Below are 24651 nucleotides of genomic sequence, written 5' to 3'. Positions count from 1 at the left end.
TATGTGACATGGGATTACCCCCTACTTAAGCCATGTTGCATCACAAAGATATGGAGCCCTGAAAGACAATATTTTCTGCTTTTTCTCACAAAAATATCATATTTAAGGACTTTATTGTGGTCACACACTGCATTCACTGTCATTCTTTCTAATAGGACATCTTTTCTCAATACCAGGCCATACATTTCCTACTTTTAATGAACCCTATCAGTGGTACAAATACTTGATGCTCTAAGTCAAAACTCAGATCTCAAATCAAAATAAAAATCATTTATTAATACAAACACACTTTGTTATAGATTAACAAGAACAAATCCCACCCAATCAAAAAGCTACACTGAGCAGAAATGTGGATTTAACATCAGAATGTAAGTGTGTCTTCCAGTAATATCCAAAAACATTTATTAAAATAACTACAAAAAATACAACAACCCTTGTAGTTTCAAACTACAAGATTTTACTAGTTTCACATGAGAAAAGAAAAATGCTGTCTGCACAACTCTTTATAAGAAAGGAAACCAAGTCAGAGCTAGTGAGTGAGTAACATCAGCCTTCATACTGAGCGATGAGGATGAGAATTGGTAGCACAAATTTAAAAAAAAAACTAAAAAAACAAAAAGAAAAAATAAAATAACCTAAGACTAAGCACTGACCAGACCATTGAAACAGACAACTAAATTCAGCCACAACTCAGTTCTGACACTTAAAAGTCCAGACATCTCATTTTGTGCCCACGTGTGCTACATATTAACCAAAAAGCACATAAGAAGCAAACATGGAAAAGGCAGAGAGCACAGGCAAGCTGTCAATCACTTTCTTTGGAGAAGTCTTCAGACACTGATGAAGGGTGCTTTGTGCCCATGATTCACAGGTGGAGCGACAGAGTCTATCTGTACTGGTAGTTCATGCTGCTGTCTCCTCTGCCATAGGCCACTGGGTTGTGGTACTGAGAGTGGTTGTTGCCAAAGCCCTGGTTGCTGCCTCCTCCTCCTCCACCTCCGCCTTGTGAGTTGTAACTGGACTGATTGTTGAAACCTACAATAAAAATAACACATAAAGCTAGTCAAGATAACTTAATACTAGTTGTTGACTTTACACTGAGATTTACACTGAGATATTTATTGCACTTTATTTTTTTCAATTGTGTTGAAGGAAATGTTTTCTTAAATGATGTGACTTGTGACTTAAATGCACATTTTGTTTTACTTTTTTTTTGACATTTGATTTTCAATTGAGACAGAGAGAAAGAGAGAAAAAAAAGAAAGAGAGAGAGAGACGAAACATAAGGAGACAAGGAGGGGTATGACAGGAATCAAACTGTGGACGTTGTGGTATGTGCCTGGACCATTAGGACACCCCATGGCTTCTCTCATCAGCACCAACACCCAGCCGTGAGATGTGTTTTGTAATGGGAAAGTTTCATGATATGCCAAGTGACATGTATGTTACCCCTGAATAATTTGGTCTACAGTAATAAAGTCATAACATTAAAATATTGTTATAATTTGTTATGTAATTTATTTTTTTTGACATGGAGTCAGCAATATGCTGTCGTCATTGTCTGATGTGGGCTACACTTTGAACACTGACTGAATCTGTTTTCAGCTTCTTGTTATAACAACACACCCACTTATGCTTTAAGGTGAGAAGCTGCTTTTTTTTGGTAAGATTTTTTTAATCTTGTGTAATTAAAAATCATTTTCATGATAGAACAAAATAAAGCAATATGCTGGTTAATATCAACAAACCTCCTCAAAATAATCCCTTTAACTCACCTTCGTAGCTGTAGTCTTGGCTACCTCCAGCACCCCCCGTCACCTGGCTTGGGTAGGCAGTGCTGTACGAGTATCCACCTGTTCCCCCCTGGCTCTGGGTGAAATTCTTCTTTCCCTGCCCATAACCCTGACCGTACTGGTTATAGGAGCCCTGCCCCGACGGGCTGCTGGACTGGTAGCCCCCCGCAGATCCACTGTTTGTCCCTGGGGGACCTGGAAAGGGTGATTTCCCTCCTTTGTGCATGGGGGGTTTCTTTTTGGGAGCTTTGGCGGCCACAGCAGTGGTGTAGGCTCCGTCATTCTGGTAGTATGAACCATAGGAGCCCTGTGCTGATCCTGGTGCTGTGCTGGCTGGAAGGCCACCTGATGGGCTGCTTGATGCCCCGGCTCCTCCATTTGTGCCACCATTGTTGTAGTAATCTGGGAAACAACAGCATGGCACAGTTTTAAAATAGGCATCACAAAATATATTTTATCAGCTACTACTTGAATATTGAGTCTGTGCAGTTCATTTTTGTCATACAGTTAGACTGAACTCATTCAGATCCTGGAGTAAGACAGTAGTGAAGGATTATATTTATTTAAAAAAAACCAAAACAAAACATATAAAAACAGCTAGAGCAAGGAGTCTTCCCTTCCCAAACATACATCAGATTTTCCATTTCAGCCAGTCTGTGTGCAAACCCAGTGCCAGCAGCCTCGGTTCATCACTGCCTAATGCTGTTACAGACGGGATACTGCAGCTACCACACACTGCCAAAGTGAGACCATCATGCATTCAGTGTAGCTATGACTAAACAGTGTTGCTGATATTACACAGGAACAGCAGATTTCACATAAACAATGTGGCCATTTTTAAAAAGCAAAATACAAAAACAGCTTAGTGATTTGAAGTGACAGAAAGGCATTAGAACGAGAAAATAAACAAAACAATTCATGTCAAGATTTTCTCAGAATTCTAATCCAAGTAAACAGTATGGAGACAGAGATAGAGACTAGGCTGTTGCGGTCTTGACAGTAATCCAAAAGGCAGTATGTTGTCCAGCTCCCACAGGCTTTCACTTAATCATGATCCACAAACAAAGCCCTGTCCCAGGCCTGACACACGGAGGCTCTCTACAATTAATCAGCCCTGCGGTTTAGGGAGGTCCAGGTGTTCGGGTACATCCACAGCAAGTTGAGAGAACAGAAGGTGACTTATGGCTACATGCATGCAGTGGCAGATCGTCTCCCCGAGGTGTCAGGACATGATAAGAGGATTGGCAAGACGGGGTGCAGAGGTTGTTGTCACTTTATTCCCAGGGTTGCGGACTTGGTGGTGAAGGGAGTTCATGATGCTGCTGGAACACTATTGTGTATTTTGTCCATTTTTGTCCTCTTTACAGGACTGTTTTTGATTTTCTAAGACTGGGGGAGGATCTATGTCGCAAACTCGTGGTAGCCATAGCAGTCTGAGACAAAGTCACCTAAAGAGTGAGACAGGGCAGAGAAGGGAAGAAAATATCAAAATTAGATTTGTTTATTTTTTTTTTCCTGCCATAAAAGCGGCAGATGAATGACTCATTTGGTCAGATTGCATTTAAACTGAGTTGTTGGGTTTTTATTTTTTTTTTATTTTTAGATTTCTCTGCTCCTGTCACGCTCAGGTAGGTCAGTCCTCAGAACAGGCTGCCAGAGGGAAGAAAAGGGGTTCTCATGGGGGGGAGGGGGGGCTTGTCAAAAACAGATTCAATCCTGTGGCTTCAAGCAGAGAAATGTAAAATCATTGAGCGGGGAACATCCCAACATGTTTTAGTAGCGCTATACAGTCTTGTTTACTGTATTCTGGCAAGAAACAGTTTTCTGCACTAGGCATAATATTCCCCGTTCAGGTTGTTGGAACACAGGTGAGAAGTGTTAAAGCCTTTTTTTTTTTTTTTTTTTTCCCCAGAGTCCTGGGCAGATGCACCATCCTGCCGCAGGACACAAGAACATCTGTGCTAACATTTGTTTGCATTTCTCACACGGTAAATGAAAACCTAACTGCAGCCCAGAAAGGAGCACAAATCCAGTCAAACCAGGATTTAAAAAAGGTGAAATGAATACTCACTGTATCCGGAGTTAGCATTGTTCCCGTAACCATATGTTCCGAAGCCACCTGAAAGGAAGATGCCGATTGTTTATGCTGATTTAACACTCCATCACTCATGTTAATAATGTCTACAAGCTTTTTACCAGTACATGCAATATGTCTGGTACAGCAAGTGTGTTTTTACCTCCTTGGCCATAGCCTCCTCCATTATTGAAGCCCCTGCCCCTTCCACGACCCCGTCCTCCTCTCCCTCTGCCTCTGGGCGAAGCTGTGTCTCCGCCTCCAGAGGCTCCCATCATGCCAAAACCTGGGGTGTGCTAAAGAGGAACGGAACATTTTATTTGTGTTTCTCATCAATACTGAAAAGCAATTTTCTTCTCCATGAGGACAATCACTAAATTTCAGTCAAATTTTAACTCTCCTCTTTTTGTCAAAACAGTATCACTTCATTAAAATATAGCTGCAGCTATGGTGGATTGTTTTCTGTTATTCAAAGGAGGATAAAACCTTTCAGAAATTTACCATGGGTGGTCCCTTTTTCTTTTTAGCAGCCTCAGCCACAGAGCCTTCAGGGAAGAGCCGCTCCAAAGCAGCCAGAGCAGCGTAAGCCTTGGCCACCTTCTTATTGGATCCTGTCCCCTGGAACTTCTGACCGTCAATCTCCACTTCCATGACAAAGCGTTTGTCGTGGCTGCCTCCGGTCTCTGAGATGAGCTCATACTTGAGGCCACGGCGCTTCTCGTTCAGTTCCATTACAGGGTTCTTGCCATGCTTAGTCAGGATTGGTCCCTGTTGGCGAGCAGTCTGAGAGGAAAGAGAGATGGTCAGTAAAATAAAAGAATTCAGCAGAACAGGAAAAAACTGTTGCTTGCTGGCACAAAGGGAGTAGTTCATACCTCTACAGCATCAGTGGTGTCTGCGTTGGCTGCTCCTGTGGCAGCCGTGGTCGTCTCTATGGGCGTTACTACTGGCCTCAATTCTTCCACAGCGGCAGCTACTGCTGCCTCCTCTGATTTTATCGGCTCAGCAGTCTTTAGTTCCACTCCTGTAGGCAGACCCATGTCCTGCAGGACCTGAAATAATCCACACAGATTCACTGATGTTTAAATAACAAGAAAATGCAAAAAAAAAAAATTAAAAACATAACCCCAGATCCAGGCCTGAATCCATAATAAATCTTAAAAATGTGATTAATAGCTAATGTCCCCCCCTGCAGATGAGGTGCTCACCTTTACAGCTACATGCAGCTTAGCTGTGCGTTTGGATGGACCAGAAGCCTCAAAGGTCTTGCCATCCACTTCTACAGCCATAGTGAAGACCGGAACATGAACTGGGCCAGTCTGGGATATCAGTTTGTACTGGAGACCTGGCTTCAGCTGATTGAGCCTCATCAGAGCGTTCATTGCCTGTGGCGGCTCTGCCTTCTCCTCTGGAGCTGGTGGGAAGGACAGAATAGAGGCATCGTCAGATCCATAACAACAGCAATTTAGTACCTAAAGAACTTCAGAGGTACAATGAAAAAATCAGATAAATGCCATTTTCCTTAATATATCATGTATTTGAACAGAAAAATGCAGTAGCTTTTTAATTATTTCTGTCTAAAACTGCATTCATTTGATAATTACATAATTTATACGTTGATCAATTAATCAGTCTATACAGTGTAACAAAAAATGGTAACATGAACTGAGAGGTTGCCGATTATATCTCTTTGGCGACTAGTTGGCAGGGCTGTTACATGAGTCATAATTGTGATTGTGTTTTAAGTGAGTGTCAACAAATACAAGAGCTAAAAGAGCACTTACATTTCTTCTGTAGTTTTTTCTTCTTCTTATTGGGACTCTTGTCATCGGGTCCCTCTTCTTCCTCAATGGGCCTTTTCATTGGTGGGGCATATGCTGTACTGGGTGGGATTTGCACTGAATCACAGACACACAAAATTGTGCTGTAAGAACATACAATGCACCTTACTCAATTGCAAACAACAACATAAATATCAAAATATAATCAACAGTTTCTAGAGTGTGTTGTGGATTACTTAAAGGTGCTATATGGATGTATATATGAAATGTGAAGTAAAAATGTAGTACTTTGTAGAGGTTTTGTTCGCTATCTCCAGTCTAACCTAACTCATCCCACTCCAAGCATCTTGTTTACTGACTTTAATTGAGGATTATCATTGTCTCACATAAATGCAGCCTATCACGCTGCTGATTTGGCCGAAGTGCTTATTCACACCTACCTATGAAGTGCGAGCATGCACGTGAGCAACAAGATGCTGACTACAGTTCACTTAATGGCCACCAGTGTCATTAATTTCCTGAATATTACAAATAGTAGCTTTAAATATCACAGGTAAGCCAGTTCTGTTTACCTGTGTAATCAATAGGAGTTTCACTGCGAGGTTTCTTGGGCATCTTAGAGGGAAGGGGATCCATTCCGAGCACTTTGTGAAGCTGTCCGAAAGCTGACAGCCTTAAGGCATGCTGGAGATGCAACAGACTGTGTGAGTTTCACACTTATTTAAATAGCAAACACAAACATTTAATTTTGTCTTACTCACTTGCGCACTTGCTGTGATGTCTTCTCTCTGCTGGTGGTCCAAGTGACCAATAGCATCTGTGGGCTCCTTCTCACATGGATCAGAGATACCAGGACCATCTACAAGACAAAGAAATGACAGATTTGTATTACCTTTAAGCAGCAGTGCAAAGTTAAACAAAATGAAATACACTGTGGGGAAGAGACTGCACGTTCATACCTGCCATGAGGATTCCTGAAGCCAGACACTCTAAAACCCTCCGCAGAGCTTCTCCTGCCCCCATGGGCCGGTTCCCTGTACCAATGGCTTTCTCACATATCAGCTCCAGGGGCTGCACAGCAGGGGAGAGAGGGAGACTCTCTGTTCAAGGATGCTATTTTTAAGCTCGGCTACAAACACGGATTCTAGGTCACTGCGTTTGATAGTATCTCTGCAATTTAAGAACCTTGATGGAGCTGCCTTGCTTTTTTCTGGGCCGACAAAGGTTTTAGAGAGATGTGTAAATTTTAATGAGGGGGGGGGGGGCAGTTTTGAGAAGCCAAATCAGACTTAAGAAAACAACCTCCTACATACAGCAATCCTCCGAAGCCAAAATCAGCTTCAAAAAGACTTTGGTATGTAGGGGCTGTACAGGGAGAAGACTTTTACTCACCCAGCCACGAAGTGGGGCCCATGTGGGGACGCGGGAACACAGGTCCCTTAGGATCCGAATGACAATGACACAGGAACGGAGTCCATTTGCTCTGGCCTGGGGACACAGCAGGGAAGGGGGGGAGGGAGGGGCACGAGGAAGACAAGGAGCCTTAGTCAAAGAGGAAGACCACGTGGGGCATAAACTAATATACACATCCAAGTAAATGGAAATAAATAAAAATGAAGCCACACAGACTATAACAGCTTAACTTTGTCATTATGGAAATGTCCGGAGATATTGGGTGATAGAATCATGTTTGATCACTTTGTTGGAAGACTCTACTTATGACCATTCACATTTAAGGCTGTAAGTCAATAAGCCTACATGATTGATGGTGTAGTTATCAGACATAAAACATTTCTGTTTGAGGGGGGGGAAAAAAACAAGTGTGTCACTTTAGATCAAGAGGAAAGGGTTGAATAAAGCCACCTCAAACCTAATACCTGCTTTAATGTGAGAACAAAGAGAACTACTCAAAAAAGGATGTGCTGATGTGTGCTGTCATTCAAATGGGTAATGGTTAAGTCAGTGGCAGTTGGAAAAAAAAAAAATTGAAAACTACGGCTCAAGGTGCAATATTCCTTTCGATTTTGTGGCACACAGAGTAACAGAAACAGCCAGAGAGCAGGAAAAGTTGAGGCCACATACTCTACAAAAACAAGCTGCAGAGATGGAGCACTGATTATAGAGTGAAAGCCAAAGATGACACAGGCCACAATACTATGATGTGTTATTATCAACATGGTTCACTGCAAAAAAACATTTTCTCTTCAAAACTACAGAATGGGGCAGCAGAAAGTGCTCTACGAGTAGCTTGCATAAATGTGAAAACAACAACAACTCACTCACACCAACGCCGACAGTATAGAAATATTGCACCTGGATACATGGCGTATTAGTCCCAGATTTTTTTTTTTTGCTGATTGAGTTAAGCAGCTCTGAAGGATGCTAATGAACTCAGGGACTAAAAAAGCAGAAATGAGCGGTTTTTTAAAATGGCACTGCAGTAGAACCTGTTAAGTGAGCAAAGCAACTCTACAACAGTGTAATGACAAAGGTTTCCTAAGAAACAAACATCCAGATCATCAAGTATTACTACAGGAAGTACACTTCAAAAGAGTAAATAAAGAAAAAAAAAACAAAAAAACACATGGAACGCCCAAATAAATGACAAAAGAACATACAGCATAGAACCAGACTCAAAACTACTTCTGTTTTAGAGACAAATAAAGACAAGATCCAAACCTGGAACCACTTAGCGTGGCGGAGAGACGCCAAGGCAGTTAGGCATTTCTGCCTGTCCAGAACATCCGGGGGATCGTTGACTGAAAGCGTTTCTATTGGCAGGTGGAATAAGAAGACAAGGTACAGTTTGACCAAGGGGAGTTCTGTCAGCCGGCCAGGGGGAACACAGGCAGCCTTCCCAAACCACAGGCAGGAGGGGGAAAGGGAGGGGGACCCCTCCACTGGAGAACCATCAAACGCTCTCAACCTCCCAGTTAATATGGTTTTGCACGGCCCGGCACACAATGATTATACTTAAAACCCACTAGAACGACAGTATTATGAAGTGGGTTATATCTTGACTTGGCAAAAATAAAAATCATTTAAAAAATACCTAATATTAAAAAAATGTGCATTTATTAAGAACACTTGGTTGTATCAAATGGGAGGTTGTCTCTCCATGGTTGCCTCAACTCAAATGGACGCTTCAGTGCTTAAAAAGGTCTGCTTTTCTTTTCTGGTGCTAACAGGAGGTAGAGCCCCTCCCCTTCGCCCCTATACTGGGTACACTGCACTTTGCCCCTTCCGAGACAGAGAGCGGCCAGTTGGTCAAAGGTCCAGCGTCCCTAAAAATTGACAAACTAGAAGGCTTGACAGAGAGAATCAGAATTGGAACCACAGGCAGAAGTTATCAGATGCACAAAAAGTGGGTATCAAAACAAGTCCACACTGCAGCAAAACTGATGGCTTTAAAAAACAAAAAACAAAAACAGAAAAGACCCAAACTGGGCATCACTGTTAGCACAGGGCTACAGACAAGGTCAAGGTTCAACACCTGCTAAAGCTGAGATCCTCACGACTGTTGAGATCTCTCAATCCAGCCTCTGGAAGTCTTAGTTTGTTTCTCAACGGCTACAATTAAGCCTAATTATTATATACATAAAATCAAAATGCCTATGTATATTACTACCTTACAACTGGGGACCCAGTTTTGAGAGTGGCTGCAAATCGATGCAGAATTCAGGTGTCCCCTGTCGTTATCTGTAACCCTGAGCCTTCCCTGCACAGGAACCTCAGAGACAGTCAATAGCCCACTGGTGGGTCTTACAACCAAGGACAATTTCACCATGTTTTGCTACTCATTTTTGCTGCAATGCAAACCGTTCATCATCAATGATAAAACACATGCAAACAAAGTGGTCTCTCTTTTTTGTATGTGGTTAAATTCTCAGTAAGCCTTCATTTCGTTGGTGACCTTGATCATTAAGGGGAAGAGAAAGCCATGTCTTCAGCAGTCTGTAAACTACCTGCCCTATACTGTATATTGGGCCATCAAAAATGTACAATTACATTACATGGAACTACGAGAGTGGCTAGAGAGCTATAAGTATAGCAGAGTTTCATTATGTGACAGTGCATTTCTTGTCCCCTAGCTCCATTGAAGGCCCAATAAACAATATCTGTCTAGCCTGGTTGCCTGCCCGGCCTCCCTACTGGAGGCAGGGCACCACTAAAAAAAAAAACAAAACAAAAAAAATTAACAAAAACACTGAGGCCCTTGTGTAGGAGCTTACCTCCAGCAGCAGCCCTCTCTATCTCCTCACGAACCAAAGGGGATGTCAGGTGAATGGTGAGAGTGAGAGGGGGCTCCTTGGTGTTCTTGATGACGATACTAGCCTCCCGGATGTGCTGGGTCACCACGTATTTGTCTTCTATGATTGGCTGTGAGAGAGCAAAGAATTTGTCAAGACATAAAGCACAGCCACAACTGATTTGTTTAACAACGCTTAACTTTTCATCAGGTTCAGATCCAACGCTTTACACTCTGTCAAACCATTAAAAATGGTCACAGTCAGCAACCATCGTTGCCAGCCTGCTGTCTGCAGCTCCAGGTGGGATTTCGATACAGTACAAACGATACAGTAATAGAAATAAGAAATGCAAGGACTCAGACAACTGTGAAAATTAATGAAAAACTGGAAGCACAAACAGTCTCTGTGGCAGACAGAGATGGAGAGCATGTAGAGAAAAAATAAGGTAGGGAAAAGTATGAAAAAATGAGCCCCGTGAGCAGCAGACCAAGCACAGGAAGCACAAAAGAACAAAAAAACTGCAAGGAGTGTGTGGATCGAATGACATGCACCACCCACTAAAACACGCAATTTTTATTATGATGTGACAAGATACCAGCTCGAATTTTAGGGTGAATAAGATTCGGAGCTTGTGAAGTGATGTTTGCAAATGCTACCAAATCTTCTAATCAACCTGTGCAACTGTGCAAACAAAGATCTGTGAACAAATGATATCAGTGGTGAGGTTAAAGACACCATGAAAAAGAAGTCGACCTGGCATTCTGCATTAACTGGTCATAAAATGTAATCTGATCTTCATCTAACTCACCAACATAAACAAACACAATATGCTTAAGATGATAACACAAGAAACTATAATCTTTCGTGTTTACTGAACACAACCATAAAACACAGAGAGAGAACCCTTGCATTTAATAACTGGTCAAACCTGTTGAGTTAAGATTTTCTTTGTCTGAAGTCATTCTGTAGTCGATCTACTTCGATATTTAGGGTCACTGTTCTGCTGCGTCACCCGGTTTCTCCTGAGCTTCAGCTGGCAGACAGCCACCCTGACATTATCTTGTAGAATACTTTGATAAACTAGGGATGGCATTTTCTCTCTAGGGCTCAGAGGCCCTAGACCCATGAACAGAGATGTTAACCAGCTCCATTGATTCCTTTAAGCGTTTAGCTGTTACTCTGGGCTTCTTTTTCAGCTCAATGATCATTCTGCTCTTTGCCTTTGGAGTCAGCTTATCTGGGCGACCACTTCTAGGAAGAGCAGCCACAGAACTAAATCATCTCCATTTATAGTTTGACTGTGGGCTGATGAATATCTAAACTCTGTGACCCTTTCCAGCTTTATGCAAATAAACAATTCTTCCTCCAAAGCCTTCTGAGACCTCTTATCAGTTGATGTTTCTAGCGAATAACTAAAAACGTCTGAGTGTATATAAGTCAAGCAGCTTTAACCCACACCTCCAGTCTGGTTCCACTGTTTGGACACGAGGTTTGCCAACTCCTGACTCCAGTTGACTTTTGTTGATGTCATTAGCTGAAGTGTTCCAAACTACACTGTGAATGTTTGAATTGTGTATCCGAACTGGACAAGAACAGCATAATGACTTCTCAGTAAGCCTTCATTTCGTTGGTGACCCTGATCATTCAGGGGAAGAGAAAGCCATGTCTTCAGTGTTCTGTGTTATTAGTTAAAATAGATTGTGTTTGTTCATAGTTGGCAAATACATTGTTTATACTCTCAAATGCAAACCGCCATTGTCCTGAAAATTCAGCATTGGTCAGACTTTAATGAAAACAGGATTTTTTTTTTACACATGCAATTAGCAGAGCGCTGTTCTCACCTTGAACTGTGTGACAAGGTTTTCAGACACCTTCTTCAGCAGACTGATGGTAGGTTTGTCTTTACAGAGGAGCACCAGCTCCAGGTCTAGGTCCCCCTTCAGAAGCAGCCCCTTGGCAACCAGGCCTACCCTCATTACACCACGCAGAGAGCGGGTGGCCTGGTCTTTGTGCTCACTTTCAAAAAAGTGGAAAAGTACAAAAAAAAGTGAGACATGGTTTGAGAAGTTTTTACTAACTGAATGTGAGAAATGACATCTCCTCACCTTTCCTTATCAGTGTCTGTGCCATCAGAGTCAGACTTGGTAGATCCCTTCTCCTGTTTATCCAACCAGTCAGAGACAGCCTTGAGGGCCCGCTCTGTGCAAGATACCATGTTCTGTACACTTTCTAGTTCCTCCTGAGTCGGGTAGATGGCAGAGTGTTTGGCCATGACATGGCGGTCATCGTTCATGAACACACGCATGGAGCGGTGGCGCATGGGGGGAGGCTAGTGGTGAAAAGAAACAAGATCATGAATAAAAGAGAAATGGGAGGGAGGTTCCTGCTGTAGCAGGGTTAGCAGTGACTATTTTACATCAAATCATACCTCAACAGAACATAACAAAGGCATCCAGGTGGGATGGTATTAACTCTGTCATGGTGCCAGGCAAAATCTGACATCTACCACTGATAATACATAAATTCCACACTGTGCTGTAAGTAGTCTTCAGAGAATTAAACAACAGATCATTAATAATTATACAAAAGAGGCCTACTCACAAAGCAGGATTACAGGGCTATCTGGTTAACTGGACAGATTAAAACCCAGAGCCAGCTCTTTCAATTTCAGTCCATTCTGTAGATTTTAAAATGTTCCAATTTTTATTCAGAACAATAATTCATCTGATTTCATTAATCCTTCTTTACAGGCATTTATAAAGATTAAATAGGATCTACTTTATTCTACTGACAGACCTATTTTCCCTGCCACTCGCTTGTCTTTGATTAATTAACACACTGAATAACAAGGCCCCGTGTCTAGGCCAAGCCTCTAACACCAGTGATTACACAAGGTGAGTGTATGTACAGGCACCCAAAGCCAATTTAGAGGAGAGCAGTGATGTGGAAGCTGCAGCATGTGTCCCTAAAGCCCTGGGCAGACTGGAATGACAAAACACTGGCACGAGTTCTGTGACTTAAATTAGACGTGACACATTTATTGTCCTGTTAACCGTGACGTTTAACAAAAAGCCCAGTGTGCCCTGCGCTTTGGCTGCCTGCCTGTTTTCAGGCAAATAAACATGACATAGAGATTTGTAACTTTAAATAAAATTACTGGTAAAACTAAAATTAAGTCCTTACCATTGTTGCTTTAGAGAACTGTGGTGACGTCTTTATTTGGTGAATGATCTCTTCTCTCCAGCAGATGCAGTCCGTCTCTACATGAGGAAAAAACATAAACACATTCTTAAATAATGAGGCAGAATTTAAATATCACTGTGGAGAAATCTGCAGCCAACTGAAAATTGAGCTAGTTTCATAAATGATGGGTGGATTATACACACACACACTTGATTTAAAGCAATTGCTGTAGATATGTAATCTGTTCAGTAGGTATTGCAGAGGCCATAACATCTGAGATGGGTAAAACACTTCCCACTCAGTCGCTTAAGACTGTGTGTTTATCTTTCACTGAAACACATCGGTCACCAGCTGTGGCAACAGAAGAAGGTTGTTGGCACAGCAACACGTGCCTGAGGGACAAACATGGCCCTACTCTGACATGCAGAAATGTGGTTTATTTCAGTAAATCAAGCTTTGAGCATATGGACATTTATGTTGCCAGTAGGCAGAAGCATGATCTTAAAATGTTGCTTTAACCACACGTCGGTCAGTTCAATTACCTTCACAGATTACTGACTGTTCATCTGTATAGCCTCATATCATGAGTGTGACTGGTACTCTGCAACCACAACGAAATAATGTGATCGGGGTGAAAGGCATCTCATTCATTTGTCGTGACACACCCACAGTACTGAGATATGCTGCTGCGAAGATAACTCGCAGCATTATAGACGATTTAATTTCCAGTTGCAATAAAGGCAAATGAGGTGAAACTGTAAAGACAGAGAGCATCAACCCTGTTTATATGTTTCAGACAACAGGTTACTAAAGCGTATGACTAAGTCAACTTGACCTGCTGCTGCAATCAAACACATACAGGCGTAATGGTTCACCTGTTAAACTTGCACTGACACAACTTTTATTTCAGGATATAGAGTGAGTTATGAAGAGGCAGCCAAACAGTTTAGGGACCCAGACCCCACAGCTCAATCAGGGGAATTTAAAAACAGACGCCATTTTAATTCAGTGCAGAGCCTCACTGGCGACGGTAGCTAGCTAACAACCCCCACAAAAAACACGGATCACCCATCGTTAAAAGCTGCGCCGTGCCGACCTGCCCACCAAACCGCAAAACACAACTCCTTAGCATTTCAGCCAGCTGCAGGGTAAAATGTAAGCGTTGACATTTAACAGAAAATCGAGTTTTGGATATTGGTCTGGTGCCTCTCAGGCACCAAAATGGTTGAGGAGACGAGACCCCATTGAATGTTCGGTCAGTGTTAGCACTTAGCTGGTTAGCTTTGCCAAACAAAGCCAAATAGATCAGTTTCTGTTGCGCAAATAAATAAACACGCTAAATTATACTAACAAGCTTCGTTAGTGCTCTTAGTATTCAGTGACCAACCGGTGGATAGCTCCGTGTATGCTTAGGACTGACATTATATATATATATTTACAACTCACCGTAGTGTCTTCACTGCTAACGGACGGTACTGCACGCGCTTACTCCCGGTGTCTGCAGGAGGAGAGGAAATGGAAACGCCCACGATGGGAAAACAATGATGCTCATTGGATGGAAATTGAAAACGACTGTTTTTCCATTGGCTACAATTGCAGAGGGTACCGAACGAGGGGCGTGGCCAGGAATGGTGGAGTTTAATTGAATTGTCTACCAACAACAGCTGGCCCCAGTGTTTCTGTGAGGCCTGCATGCTGATCACATCAAGTGATGACACAATCCTTACAGAAACCATTATAATGCAAACTGTTGTTCTTATCTCCTGCACGTGTGGCGTGTTACTGTCAAATTCCAAAGAGTATGAACTTGCAACACTAACGGAGCCATTTAATGTGCCTTGTGTATCTGGTCTTGAGAGTGAGGAAAGACTCACAATCTTATAGTGATTCAGAAAATAAAGGCATAGTAATGTGATGACATGGAAACAGCACGTAGCAGCTGGAACATGAAGTGCTGTTCATTCAGAGTTGGCCAATTTCCTTGGTGATCAGGAAAATAACTTACTTAAGTCTTACTTGCAAAACGGGAATTATCTCATCTTAAAGGGCAATTTTTCTTCTACAATTGTCAGCTATCTAAGCCAAGATTTTATTTTATTTTTTTACAATACGTACTAAGATGATGCTCAAATGCACTTTCCCTTTTCACTGAATAACCATGGTCCCATTGATACTCATTACTGCACAGCGTTGATCACATTAATGACAGGATGAGTGAGTTACTTCTTGTTAAATTCTCCTGGTTGCATGCCAAACTCTTCCCGTTCACGAGAAAATGGTGAAGGATGACTCATGTGACCGCATTATTTCTTCTACATCTCTGTGGACCGGTGCTTACAAAGATGTGCACCACTGAACTCTCAAATGTGCATTCATCTTTGTAATGAGGGCATTTTGAACCAAAACCCTACTATAATATCCCTCTGTATGTAAACGTTGACAAACTGTTCTTGCTGATACAGTCTCACCACGTCCTGCATTGACATTCTCAGTCACCTGAGGAATAGCTGCTCTCCTGTTGTCCCTTACACATCGCCCTAGTCACGAGCATCACAGTCATCACGTGTCAACTAAAGTTTCTTTCAAAGTCACGTAGATCTTTTCCTCTTTCATCTTGATACAAAATCAGAATGAGCTGGGCCTACTCAGATGCCACAGAACACGATTGGATATTAATTGCTTAACTGTACCATGCAGCTGTGTGGAAGCATCTGAATTCATTTTGTTTCTCCACTCATCTATTCAGGTTTTTCCTCTAATTAGTCACCCTCCCGTTTGTTTAATCCGTACAAAAACAGAAATGTATTAATGATATGCTGTGGTATTATGGGGGATTAACAGACTGTGCCCAACCTGCATATAGTTTGGCACATTATCCCTTGTAAATCTCCAAGTTGATGTCATTACACTTTGGCTTTTGGACAGAATAAAACAAGATATGACTATTTAATTGGTAAGGCTTTATCAGTGTTGGTCTGTGGATTTTATTACATTTGTACAGAGACAGTCTAGCTGTTTCCCCTTGTTTCCTGTCTTTTAGGCTAAGCTAACCAGCTGCTTCATATTTACTGTACAGGAAAAATAGTGGTATCTCCTCATCTAACCCTCAGCAAGAAAGCAAGTAAGTGTATTTTCCCAATTGTTGAATATTAAATCTAAATCTAAGACCTACCTTTTCACACCTGCCAATATGCTGGAGCCCCTTTTTGATTTTACCATTGACTCTTTAAATTGTTTTGTGTGTGTGTGTGTGTTTTCTTATCCTGTCTTGTCTGGTTTTTGTTGCAGTACTTTGAATTTGCCACTCAGTAGCTGAATATAACCAAATACAGGAAACATTATATTTTCTTAACAAAGTTGTAAAATACTTTATGAGATCATTTATAAACCAGAATGAGATGAAACATTGACAGATAACTGTTTATTATATAATCTTACATTCCTTCTTTTTGACAATATCACATTTAATTAGCTTTTGTTACACAATAGCTTCACTTTAGTCCCCAGACACTCGGGGAAAAATACTGCAGATACGTTCACAAACACACAATGAAGACACACATTCACATTCATATCACAGCATTGCATTGGACACACAAGTGGTGTTTTTCACATCTTCAAGCTGAGGTAAAAGCACAGCCCCTTTATTTTTTTGCTCTCTTATGTGAGCATTTACACAAGTCATTGACTTTTACACTGTGTCAGAGAACAAAACGAACAGCACATTAAAAGACAAAAACCTTTGAGTTGAGATGTTTGCTTTAAGACTAGACACAGTTTTCACTTCAAATCAATGCACCATTCTCCTGCACAAAAAAGCCTTAGTATTTACATCTGCTCTCACAGAGGGCAGGCTGCCATTCAAACATGTCCAGTATATGGGCCATGTTGCATTCTAATATACACTGTTAGCAGTTTATAGTAAGTCTGGGCTTTTTCCCTTTTTTCCTAATGTAACACTGGCTCATACATACGACCACGTAAGAGGTTATCATTAGCTGGTCAGTGATATTTAAAATATGGAACGCGTTGTTTCCAATTTTTTTTTTACCACTTCATACATACAAACAAAGGTGGCTCCATTCCCACCTGCCAAGAAAAAAAAATCTTTTCATCCAGGATCTTTTAACACTGAATTCTGATCAGGATGAAAAGCAGCCAGATTCAGTTCTGATCCTGCTGGCAAGTGACAGAGCATCCCTTAAAAAGAGATCGATGCCATTTCCCCTTTCTTTCTCCCTTAAATCTTGCCAACAGTGTTTTTCTCTGAATTCTGAAAGTAGCCGACATCCCAGCGGATGGAGCGAAACGTGCTTCCCTTGAAACTGGCCTGCCTTTTAGTGATGCTGTAAATTTTCTTGAGGATGGCACGTCGCAGCAAGATGTAGACCCAAGGGTCCAGGATCTGGTTACAGGTTGCCATCCTGACACCCATCACCATCAGCCCCCTGTAAGTTTCTCGGTCACTGCTTAGGGAGCCGCTGTAGGATCGTGTGGCTGACATCAGTCCAAAGACCTAAGAAAAAAAGAAAAAAAAGGAAACAGCTTCAGGCTCATGTTGTTCCATTAAATAAACTCAAAATAGAAACAGCAACAGCAGCAACAAAAAAACTTAATGTTAGTTGGCATTTTCTGTAACAAAGAGAGTTTTGGTTGTGCCAATACTTCATTGCATTACATCTTTTTCAGGCTTACGCCCCGAACAATCTGGGTCTCTCATGTATTTACAGAGTAACTGCATTCAATTTACATAAGAGATTAAACTAAAAACCTTGATGTGTGTTTATTTCTTTTATGTGAAAAAAAGGATTTGTTACATATTTTACATTTATATATATTTTAACACTTTACTGCTTAACAAACGTGCTGTGCAGCCAAACATTGCACAGACTCACAGAACTTTATTTTAAATCCCAGTGGAGGTCCCAGAGTCTTCTAAGATGGCGAATTTGTTAGTATGAAATTTGGGAAATGTCTATAAAATAATGCACAGAACATCTAAAATATTTTTGATTTGATTGAATGGTACATGAAAAGAAAATAATGTTGGGTTTAGTTATTTCGCTTACTGTAAACAAGCTGATAGAAGGTATACATGTACAATATGATGCTGTCAGACAGTGTGGAACAAGATGACTTTTCCTAACTTAAAAATACTTATATAATAGGGAAAAATGTATTTTAAAACATTTTATTGTTTGATTTGAAAGAAAAGGGCATATTTAGGCAGCTCCTATTAAGGCATTACACAGTGTTAATACTGTCTCTGGCACCACTTCTCTGACCACTAGTCAGTTGGTCAGTTGGAGTTGTTGTGAAATTCAAAACTTCCTGTTTCCTGAGGTTCTTAATAGCTTACTGTGATGCAAAGTCACTTCTTAGTTTTTGCCCTCCAGCTGCAATGTGCACAGGCACAGTAACGTGTGGTACAAACAGTGCCTGAATCCTTAATAGTTTTCTTGCTGAAAAGTTCTGCTAATCACTTTGTCTTTTTGAGATCAATTTATGTTTGTAGAACTTTACCAAAGTTCCTGTTATCAAGAGTCAGTCATATGTTAACAGCCTAAAGGATTAACTGGACAAATGATGGTGGAGATACTTCAGCTACCTAATCAGCAAATCACTCCATCAGTCTTGAGTGAGCATAAAATTAAGTCAAATAAAACCTGCACCAACATAAATAAAATCTTTCTTGTTTGATGAACACTGTGCTGCATTCCAGAGAGTTTTAGGAATTATATCAAGTCTTGTGTTTCAATGGAATAAATCCATTTTTCCTTAATGATTATATAACAGTGCAACACTAACACTGAAAAATCTGATCCAAATCAAATACCTTATCAATATCTCAACATTTAATGATATTAAAACAAGCCTTTTTTAAAAATGTGGTTAAATATCTGTCAGATTGTTTCCCCCTAAACTCACCAGCAGAGGGCTCCAGCAGATACAGGAGGTGACCATAATGCCAACCAGCTGGACCACCATCTCTGTGTCATGAGACCTGGCTGAGCATCGTTGGGAGCTGGACCTCTTCTTTAGCCGGGCTCTCACTAGTGTGATCCCACTGATGGTGTTACACACAAAAGCCAAGGCCAGAGAGCTCAAGGCCAGTCCAGAGAACAGCATCACAAAGGCCAGATCTGTCGCTTTAGTGCCCTCCATCACCCTGATAAAGCACCATGTCCCTGGGTACTGATAGGTATAGGCACCCAGGCTGAAGAAGGGCAGGAGGGCCACGCATAAAGCCAGTAGCCAGATGAGGGTCAGTGCCATCTTTGTCCGTGCTGTGGTCACCAGACGTGCATGCAGCAAAGGCTTTGTGACTCCCAGACATCGCTCAGCAGCCATGGCACAACCCAGGAAAAGTGGGCACAGGCCAAAGAACACCATGCAACCTCCCAAAAACAGACAAGAGGCATCTGGATCCGCAGGATTACAGCTGAGGTGGGAGGCAGTATCAGACGTGGACCCAGTGCCGGCAGAATATCTTCTCAGCACAAGGGCCCCTGGGATAACATGTCCAGCCAGATCTGTAGCCACCAGGGAGCTAGCCAAGAGCAGAAAAGTGGCCTTTGACCGGCGACGGAAGCGGTTGTAAGCCTTTGCGAGAATGATGAGGGCCACCACATTGAACAGGATACCCAGGGTCATGGTGAGGCCAGCAGCTGTGGGGTTGCTCGGCGGTAGAGTGGCATTACAGGTCTCCACCTTTGTTTCCTGCACCACGGTGGTGTGGTTAGAGTGAGGAGAGGAGGCCATAATACCGGAGAAGTTGTAATGCTGCATCACCAGCATCACTGCTGGGCTCCAAGCTTGATGTGGTTCCTCCGGTTGAGAAGACACTGAGAGGGAAAAGAGACTGGATCAGCTTGCTGACTGATAACAGAAAAATAACAGTATGAAAGTTACTGGGGTGGGGGTGGGGGTGGGGGTGGGGGTGGGGGTGGGGGTGGGGGGGGGGGTGCTTAATTTTATTTTTTCACTTTTAAAAAAGTAAGACCCGCCCAAGCATTATCAATTTTATCTTGATTTAAAAACAAAAAGACAATTGTGAACCTCATTATTTTTGAACAATACAACAGTCAAACTGGAAATTTCCAGATGTATTTGTTTATTTATTTTTGTTGAAAAAAAAACAACTACTGATCAATAGCTCGTTACGCCACTGAATGACTGGCAGCTTTATGCGCACAGATCCAAATCAACATCTAAAAATAAATGTCAGTAAGATTAGATGACATTATAACGAATGCCCAAAGTGAGTCTTGAAGTGAGGGGAAAACTTTTGATACAATATCTTTTTCTGTCTCTACGTCCCCTCTAATAACTTGTGCACAGTCCCTAACTGCTTTTCAAATATTAAATTAACATCGTATCAGGGGATTGTTTCAAATAACATGTTTAATTCATTGTTGTCTCTACAGCTCCTCAGGACAAAGTGACTCATCTTTAAAACATAACAAATGAGTTCTCAGCTCTCTCTGAGGTTTAGGTACAAAGAGCCTGACTTTTCTCCTCGTACGAGGCAACAGGGGAAGTCTGAACAAGTTCAGACAGTTTCTGCTGAGCACTGCTGCATGCATACCTAAAAAAAAATGCATAGTTACCCAAGGCTCTGTCCCCGCATCATATCATTGAATTAATACTGTGTGTAGATCAAAACAACATGGAAAAGTGCAAGACGTGGGGATCTGACTGTGATCATTCGTGAAGAAAACATCAAACAAAACAAGCTTGAGAATGAAACAAGAGTATATTTATATGCGTAGATTTAAACATTGAAACATTTTACTTCAAATATATTATCTAGATACTATTATACTGTATTCAAAAGTGATAGTATTTTGCAGTTACAGTTGCTGATGTTTATTTTTATTGTTTGGTGCATGTTGTTTACCTGTTGTGCTGTGTTGATATCATAAAAGGTATCATAATGTGGTTAAAAGCCTGATCGAAACTCAATAAATAAATGATAAATGATAATACATCATGAGACATGAATAATGATGACAGCCAAACATCATCTCTATAACACCATATAGGAGTTTGAAGGAGTATTTCCCTTCCAGTGATCACATTTTAATTTCTCTTCTCTGTCAAATATTAATGTTTAAAGTACATGTTCTCCAAAGGTTAAGAGTTTAACACGATAGAAGAAGAAAGAGAAGAAGCAGAAGAAGAAAACAACTGAACTTAGAATGATAGCCTCAGGGCATGCCTTTTATCTTTTAAATGTACCTTTAGATAAAAGATATTTAACATACCTTTGTAAAGAGAAATCCATGGAGATGATCAGGATCGCTTTGATTGTGACAATTACCCATAGCTGAAGATTTAAAATAAATAAACCCAGGTTGTTCTCAGTATCCTCTGTTGTCGTTCAGCAGACGTCTTCACCTGAACTGTTTCCTCATTCTGCAACACAGACTACATAGAAACTCTCCTCTTAGAACAAGCAGCCTCCCTGTTACATTGCACAAGCATGTCCTCTGTTACTCTAACTGCAGGCTTGCTGCTTTTATACGCTGGAGCTGCACTGTGCTCACATGCCCTCTGGGTGTCTCAGTCGGTGAGAACCAGTAATTTCCTGGCAGCAGAGACTCCCCTGGAGCAAAGTGAAAGGGCCACTCAGAGAAATCCTAGAGAAGATTATGAATATTTAAAAGCCTACTGTCTCACTCCTGACTCCACCTGACTCACAAAACAGTAATGGGATGTCAGGCTTAAATATTAAGGCTGTAATAACAACAACCTGTAGGATTTAAAAACTAAGGGCAGACCTTCCTGAGGCTGAAGGAATATTTCAAATTTCAAAGATTTACTCTTATGAGCAGTGATGTAGTTTTTAACTAAAATATATAAAACATCTTGCAATAGCATTTTAAACAGAAATAAGCTGCTGTTTATACTAATTAATGACAGATTAGACTCTTCAAAGTAAGACGCAGGTTGAAATGACTTTGACTAATTGAACCTACTTAAAGGTTTTTCCTCTCTGGAGACTCGTCTGTTGTCTGTTTTTAATTCTTTGGAAATTATAACACTCCCCTGCTCCACTGAGCCTCATCAGAAAAGCCTCAAAGGCCATGTGGTCAGCTCTCGTCAACGTGAACCAGCTGTGCTGCTGCGACTACAAACATCTCTCTCACAGTCTGTATCTGCAGCTGTGAATGCAAATGATTTTCCACTTCTTCAGAAGACTGGCCAGGCTGCTGCTGCTGCTGCTGCTGGGACAGTAAGATTCAATGCTCCTGGTCTTGCCTCAGGGAGGAACCATTTGGGAGGGAAAGCAAACTGCTCATTCGAAACTGATAATACCCCCATGAATCATGGTGAAGTGCAGAGAATGAATACACAGAGTTACTGTAGCGTCAGATGATGAGAGGTCAGGAGCCTCTGAGATTTCCATCATTACTAGTCGGGCAGATCTTTGTGCTTTATCTGAAATTCCTCCTCCAGTTAGAGGTCTTCTTATTTCACCGTCACCTTATGTCAAAACAGTAGAAGAACTCTGCAGCAAAACGTTGTGCTAATGTACACAGTACAGCTCTTTATTCGTTTGCTCGTGTGTTGAAATACGTCCTCTTTGACACTCAGTGCAGTGATGCAAGGACTGGATCGTGTGTGCATATGCTCAGAACGTCTGTGCGTGTGAGTGTGCATGTCATTACATTTGAATAAAAATGTTGTCTCAAAAAAGTGTTTTAAAAGCACACATTCAAGTCCAGATTGTACACTGCCTGTGCACGTCAGCTTGTGCATGCACTTGCCAAAGAGTCAGCCTGAATGCCATTAGAGACAGGTGGAGCTACAGCAGTATGAACTGAGGTTAATGCATCCTTGTCCGCTGCACTATAAAACCCAGAGCCTGGCTAAGATTAACACCTCATCTGGCTAAATGGAAGAACTCAGTACTCATGAATGGAAAAGAGCACCTGTGAGAATAGACGGCACAAGAACGTGATCTGTTCAGGGGACACGCCGTCAGGATTAGAAGGCAGGAAGTCCGTCTGCTCTGGAAAAGCGCAAAAAAAACCAAAGAAAAAAACCCCACAACTTATTATGGGTCATTTTCTATTGGCACAGCTACACTGAAAGGAGCCATAAAGACAAGACAAATCACTTTTCTTTTCTTTTCTTTTCTTTTCTTTTCTTTTCTTTTCTTTTCTTTTCTTTTCTTTTCTTTTCTTTTCTTTTCTTTTCTTTTCTTTTCTTTTCTTTTCTTTTCTTTTCTTTTCTTTGGAAGTGATGCTGAAAAGTTCTGTGGCACCGGATGTGTTCACATTGCCTTCCATCTTTTCCTCTTAGAGTTCAGATTCAATGTGAAAACTGTTTTCAGACAGAGACAGTCTCCATAAAAACCTATACTTGTCTGAATCAAAGCAAAAGGTGAAAAAAAAACATTTCACAAAGTGTCTGATTCGCTTGGCTTTGAAGAACTTTTTCCACCTCCGTGTCAGCTATTGTCTGTCTGTAGACATAATCCTGGAAAGACGATCACCAGTTCACAGTCAACAGCTTCTCAGTGTGACAGAGAAAATGTGTTCTTTTGAGAGTTTCAGTCTTTGCCTCTGTTTCTTAGCACCACATGGTTTCTATTTACTTGTGTAGCCATGTTGATTGCATTTTTTAATTTGCACCAAAGGGACACACCATAAAACAGGAAACCACACAGCAAAACAGCAGTAAATAAGTCTTAGGAGAGGTTTTGTGTCGTACTCTGCGCTGGACAATAATGTACTGTACATCAATTCAGCAGAAGTTCTTTTGAGAGCTTTTTAGGAAAAACCATCCTCACCTGGCTGAGAACGCAATTTTGTATAGGGTTATGATTTGGACTTTAAATGCCTCATGTCATTACACAGGAATCTGCTGGCTGAATGCCACTGTCCCCCTGTAAAAATACCCACTTCATCAGTAACACTGGCCGTTGTGTTCCTGCACGGTCATTGTGTTTGCATTTAAATTAAATTCAATGAAGTCTCTGCATTTCGCGTGTCTGTTCAAAAGTTAGTTCCCTCAGTTTCACGTTTTTCACGTGACCTATGTGTCGTGCCGTTGTTGTCTGACATGGTGCTCATTTTGTGACAGGCTTTCCTCAGTGTCACATTTAAAGTCAAACAGTAATAGTCCATAGCAGCAGCAGCAGCAGCAGAAGAAGAACACGGTAGCCTGGTCAGACATGGTTGGCTGCAGTTTGTTTGTCACACCATTCTCTGCATTTCTGTAAAAAACAGCCCCAAAACATTCCAGGATTTATTTGTTGAAAACCTCATAATTGCCGTGCTTTTAGTCCAGACATTTTTGTGTAACTATGCATGTCATGCTCATTGGTTTTTTACATACAATCAATTGTTCAGTGTCTGAGGGAACATGAATTTTGCAAACACAGGAGCCAGTATTGAAAACGGGATGAGATGACTGTTATTTCCAAGTCATTTTATCTAAAATGATTTGTCTTTTCGGGCCCAGGGAAATGGCTTGGAACCATGTAACAATGTCAGTTCTTGACCTTCTCCAGAAAGTGTGCTTTTTCATTGGGATACTTCATGTAAAGCAGGGTGAGA

The 24651-nt window shown here is 41.4% G+C and overlaps 2 protein-coding genes across 3 annotated transcripts; both read right to left on the bottom strand.

The window, feature by feature from the left end:
* Positions 1-255: 255 nt before the first annotated feature.
* LOC121198438 (interleukin enhancer-binding factor 3 homolog) lies at positions 256-14586 on the bottom strand. 2 transcript variants are annotated; one of them, XM_041062592.1, is made up of 18 exons: positions 14528-14586; positions 13082-13158; positions 12004-12227; positions 11740-11914; positions 9881-10028; positions 8328-8419; positions 7041-7136; positions 6608-6719; positions 6410-6507; positions 6221-6332; positions 5652-5765; positions 5076-5281; positions 4743-4919; positions 4369-4650; positions 4031-4163; positions 3865-3912; positions 1776-2195; positions 256-1035 (listed from the first exon to the last, which is right to left on the bottom strand). In XM_041062592.1, the coding sequence occupies exons 2-18, from the start codon at positions 13082-13084 to the stop codon at positions 887-889; spliced, it is 2589 nt and encodes an 862-aa protein (XP_040918526.1). In that variant the 5' UTR covers positions 13085-13158; positions 14528-14586; the 3' UTR covers positions 256-886. The 2 variants fall into 2 exon arrangements, with proteins under 2 accessions (XP_040918526.1, XP_040918527.1); XM_041062593.1 differs by lacking the exons at positions 256-1035; positions 1776-2195 and adding an exon at positions 2340-3241.
* Positions 14587-16487: 1901 nt separating this feature from the next.
* Positions 16488-21563, bottom strand: LOC121197909 (prostaglandin E2 receptor EP1 subtype-like). The gene is made up of 3 exons (XM_041061670.1): positions 21349-21563; positions 19010-19926; positions 16488-17597 (listed from the first exon to the last, which is right to left on the bottom strand). The coding sequence occupies exons 2-3, from the start codon at positions 19877-19879 to the stop codon at positions 17322-17324; spliced, it is 1146 nt and encodes a 381-aa protein (XP_040917604.1). The 5' UTR covers positions 19880-19926; positions 21349-21563; the 3' UTR covers positions 16488-17321.
* Positions 21564-24651: the final 3088 nt, after the last annotated feature.

This window comes from Toxotes jaculatrix, chromosome 18 (genome assembly GCF_017976425.1).
Source record: "Toxotes jaculatrix isolate fToxJac2 chromosome 18, fToxJac2.pri, whole genome shotgun sequence".
Lineage (NCBI taxonomy): Eukaryota > Metazoa > Chordata > Actinopteri > Toxotidae > Toxotes > Toxotes jaculatrix.
This window is presented reverse-complemented; position numbering and strand designations above follow the sequence as displayed.

Coding starts and splice junctions, on each gene's coding strand:
- LOC121198438 (XM_041062592.1), bottom strand. Junction 5,766..6,220: donor AACTCCTATTGATTACACAG/GTAAACAGAACT, acceptor TCTGTGATTCAG/TGCAAATCCCACCCAGTACA. Junction 4,651..4,742: donor ACACCACTGATGCTGTAGAG/GTATGAACTACT, acceptor CTTTCCTCTCAG/ACTGCTCGCCAACAGGGACC.
- LOC121197909 (XM_041061670.1), bottom strand. CDS start 19,879: ATGCTGGTGATGCAGCATTACAACTTCTCCGGTATTATGGCCTCCTCT. Junction 17,598..19,009: donor TCTGCTGGAGCCCTCTGCTG/GTGAGTTTAGGG, acceptor TTTTTTTCTTAG/GTCTTTGGACTGATGTCAGC.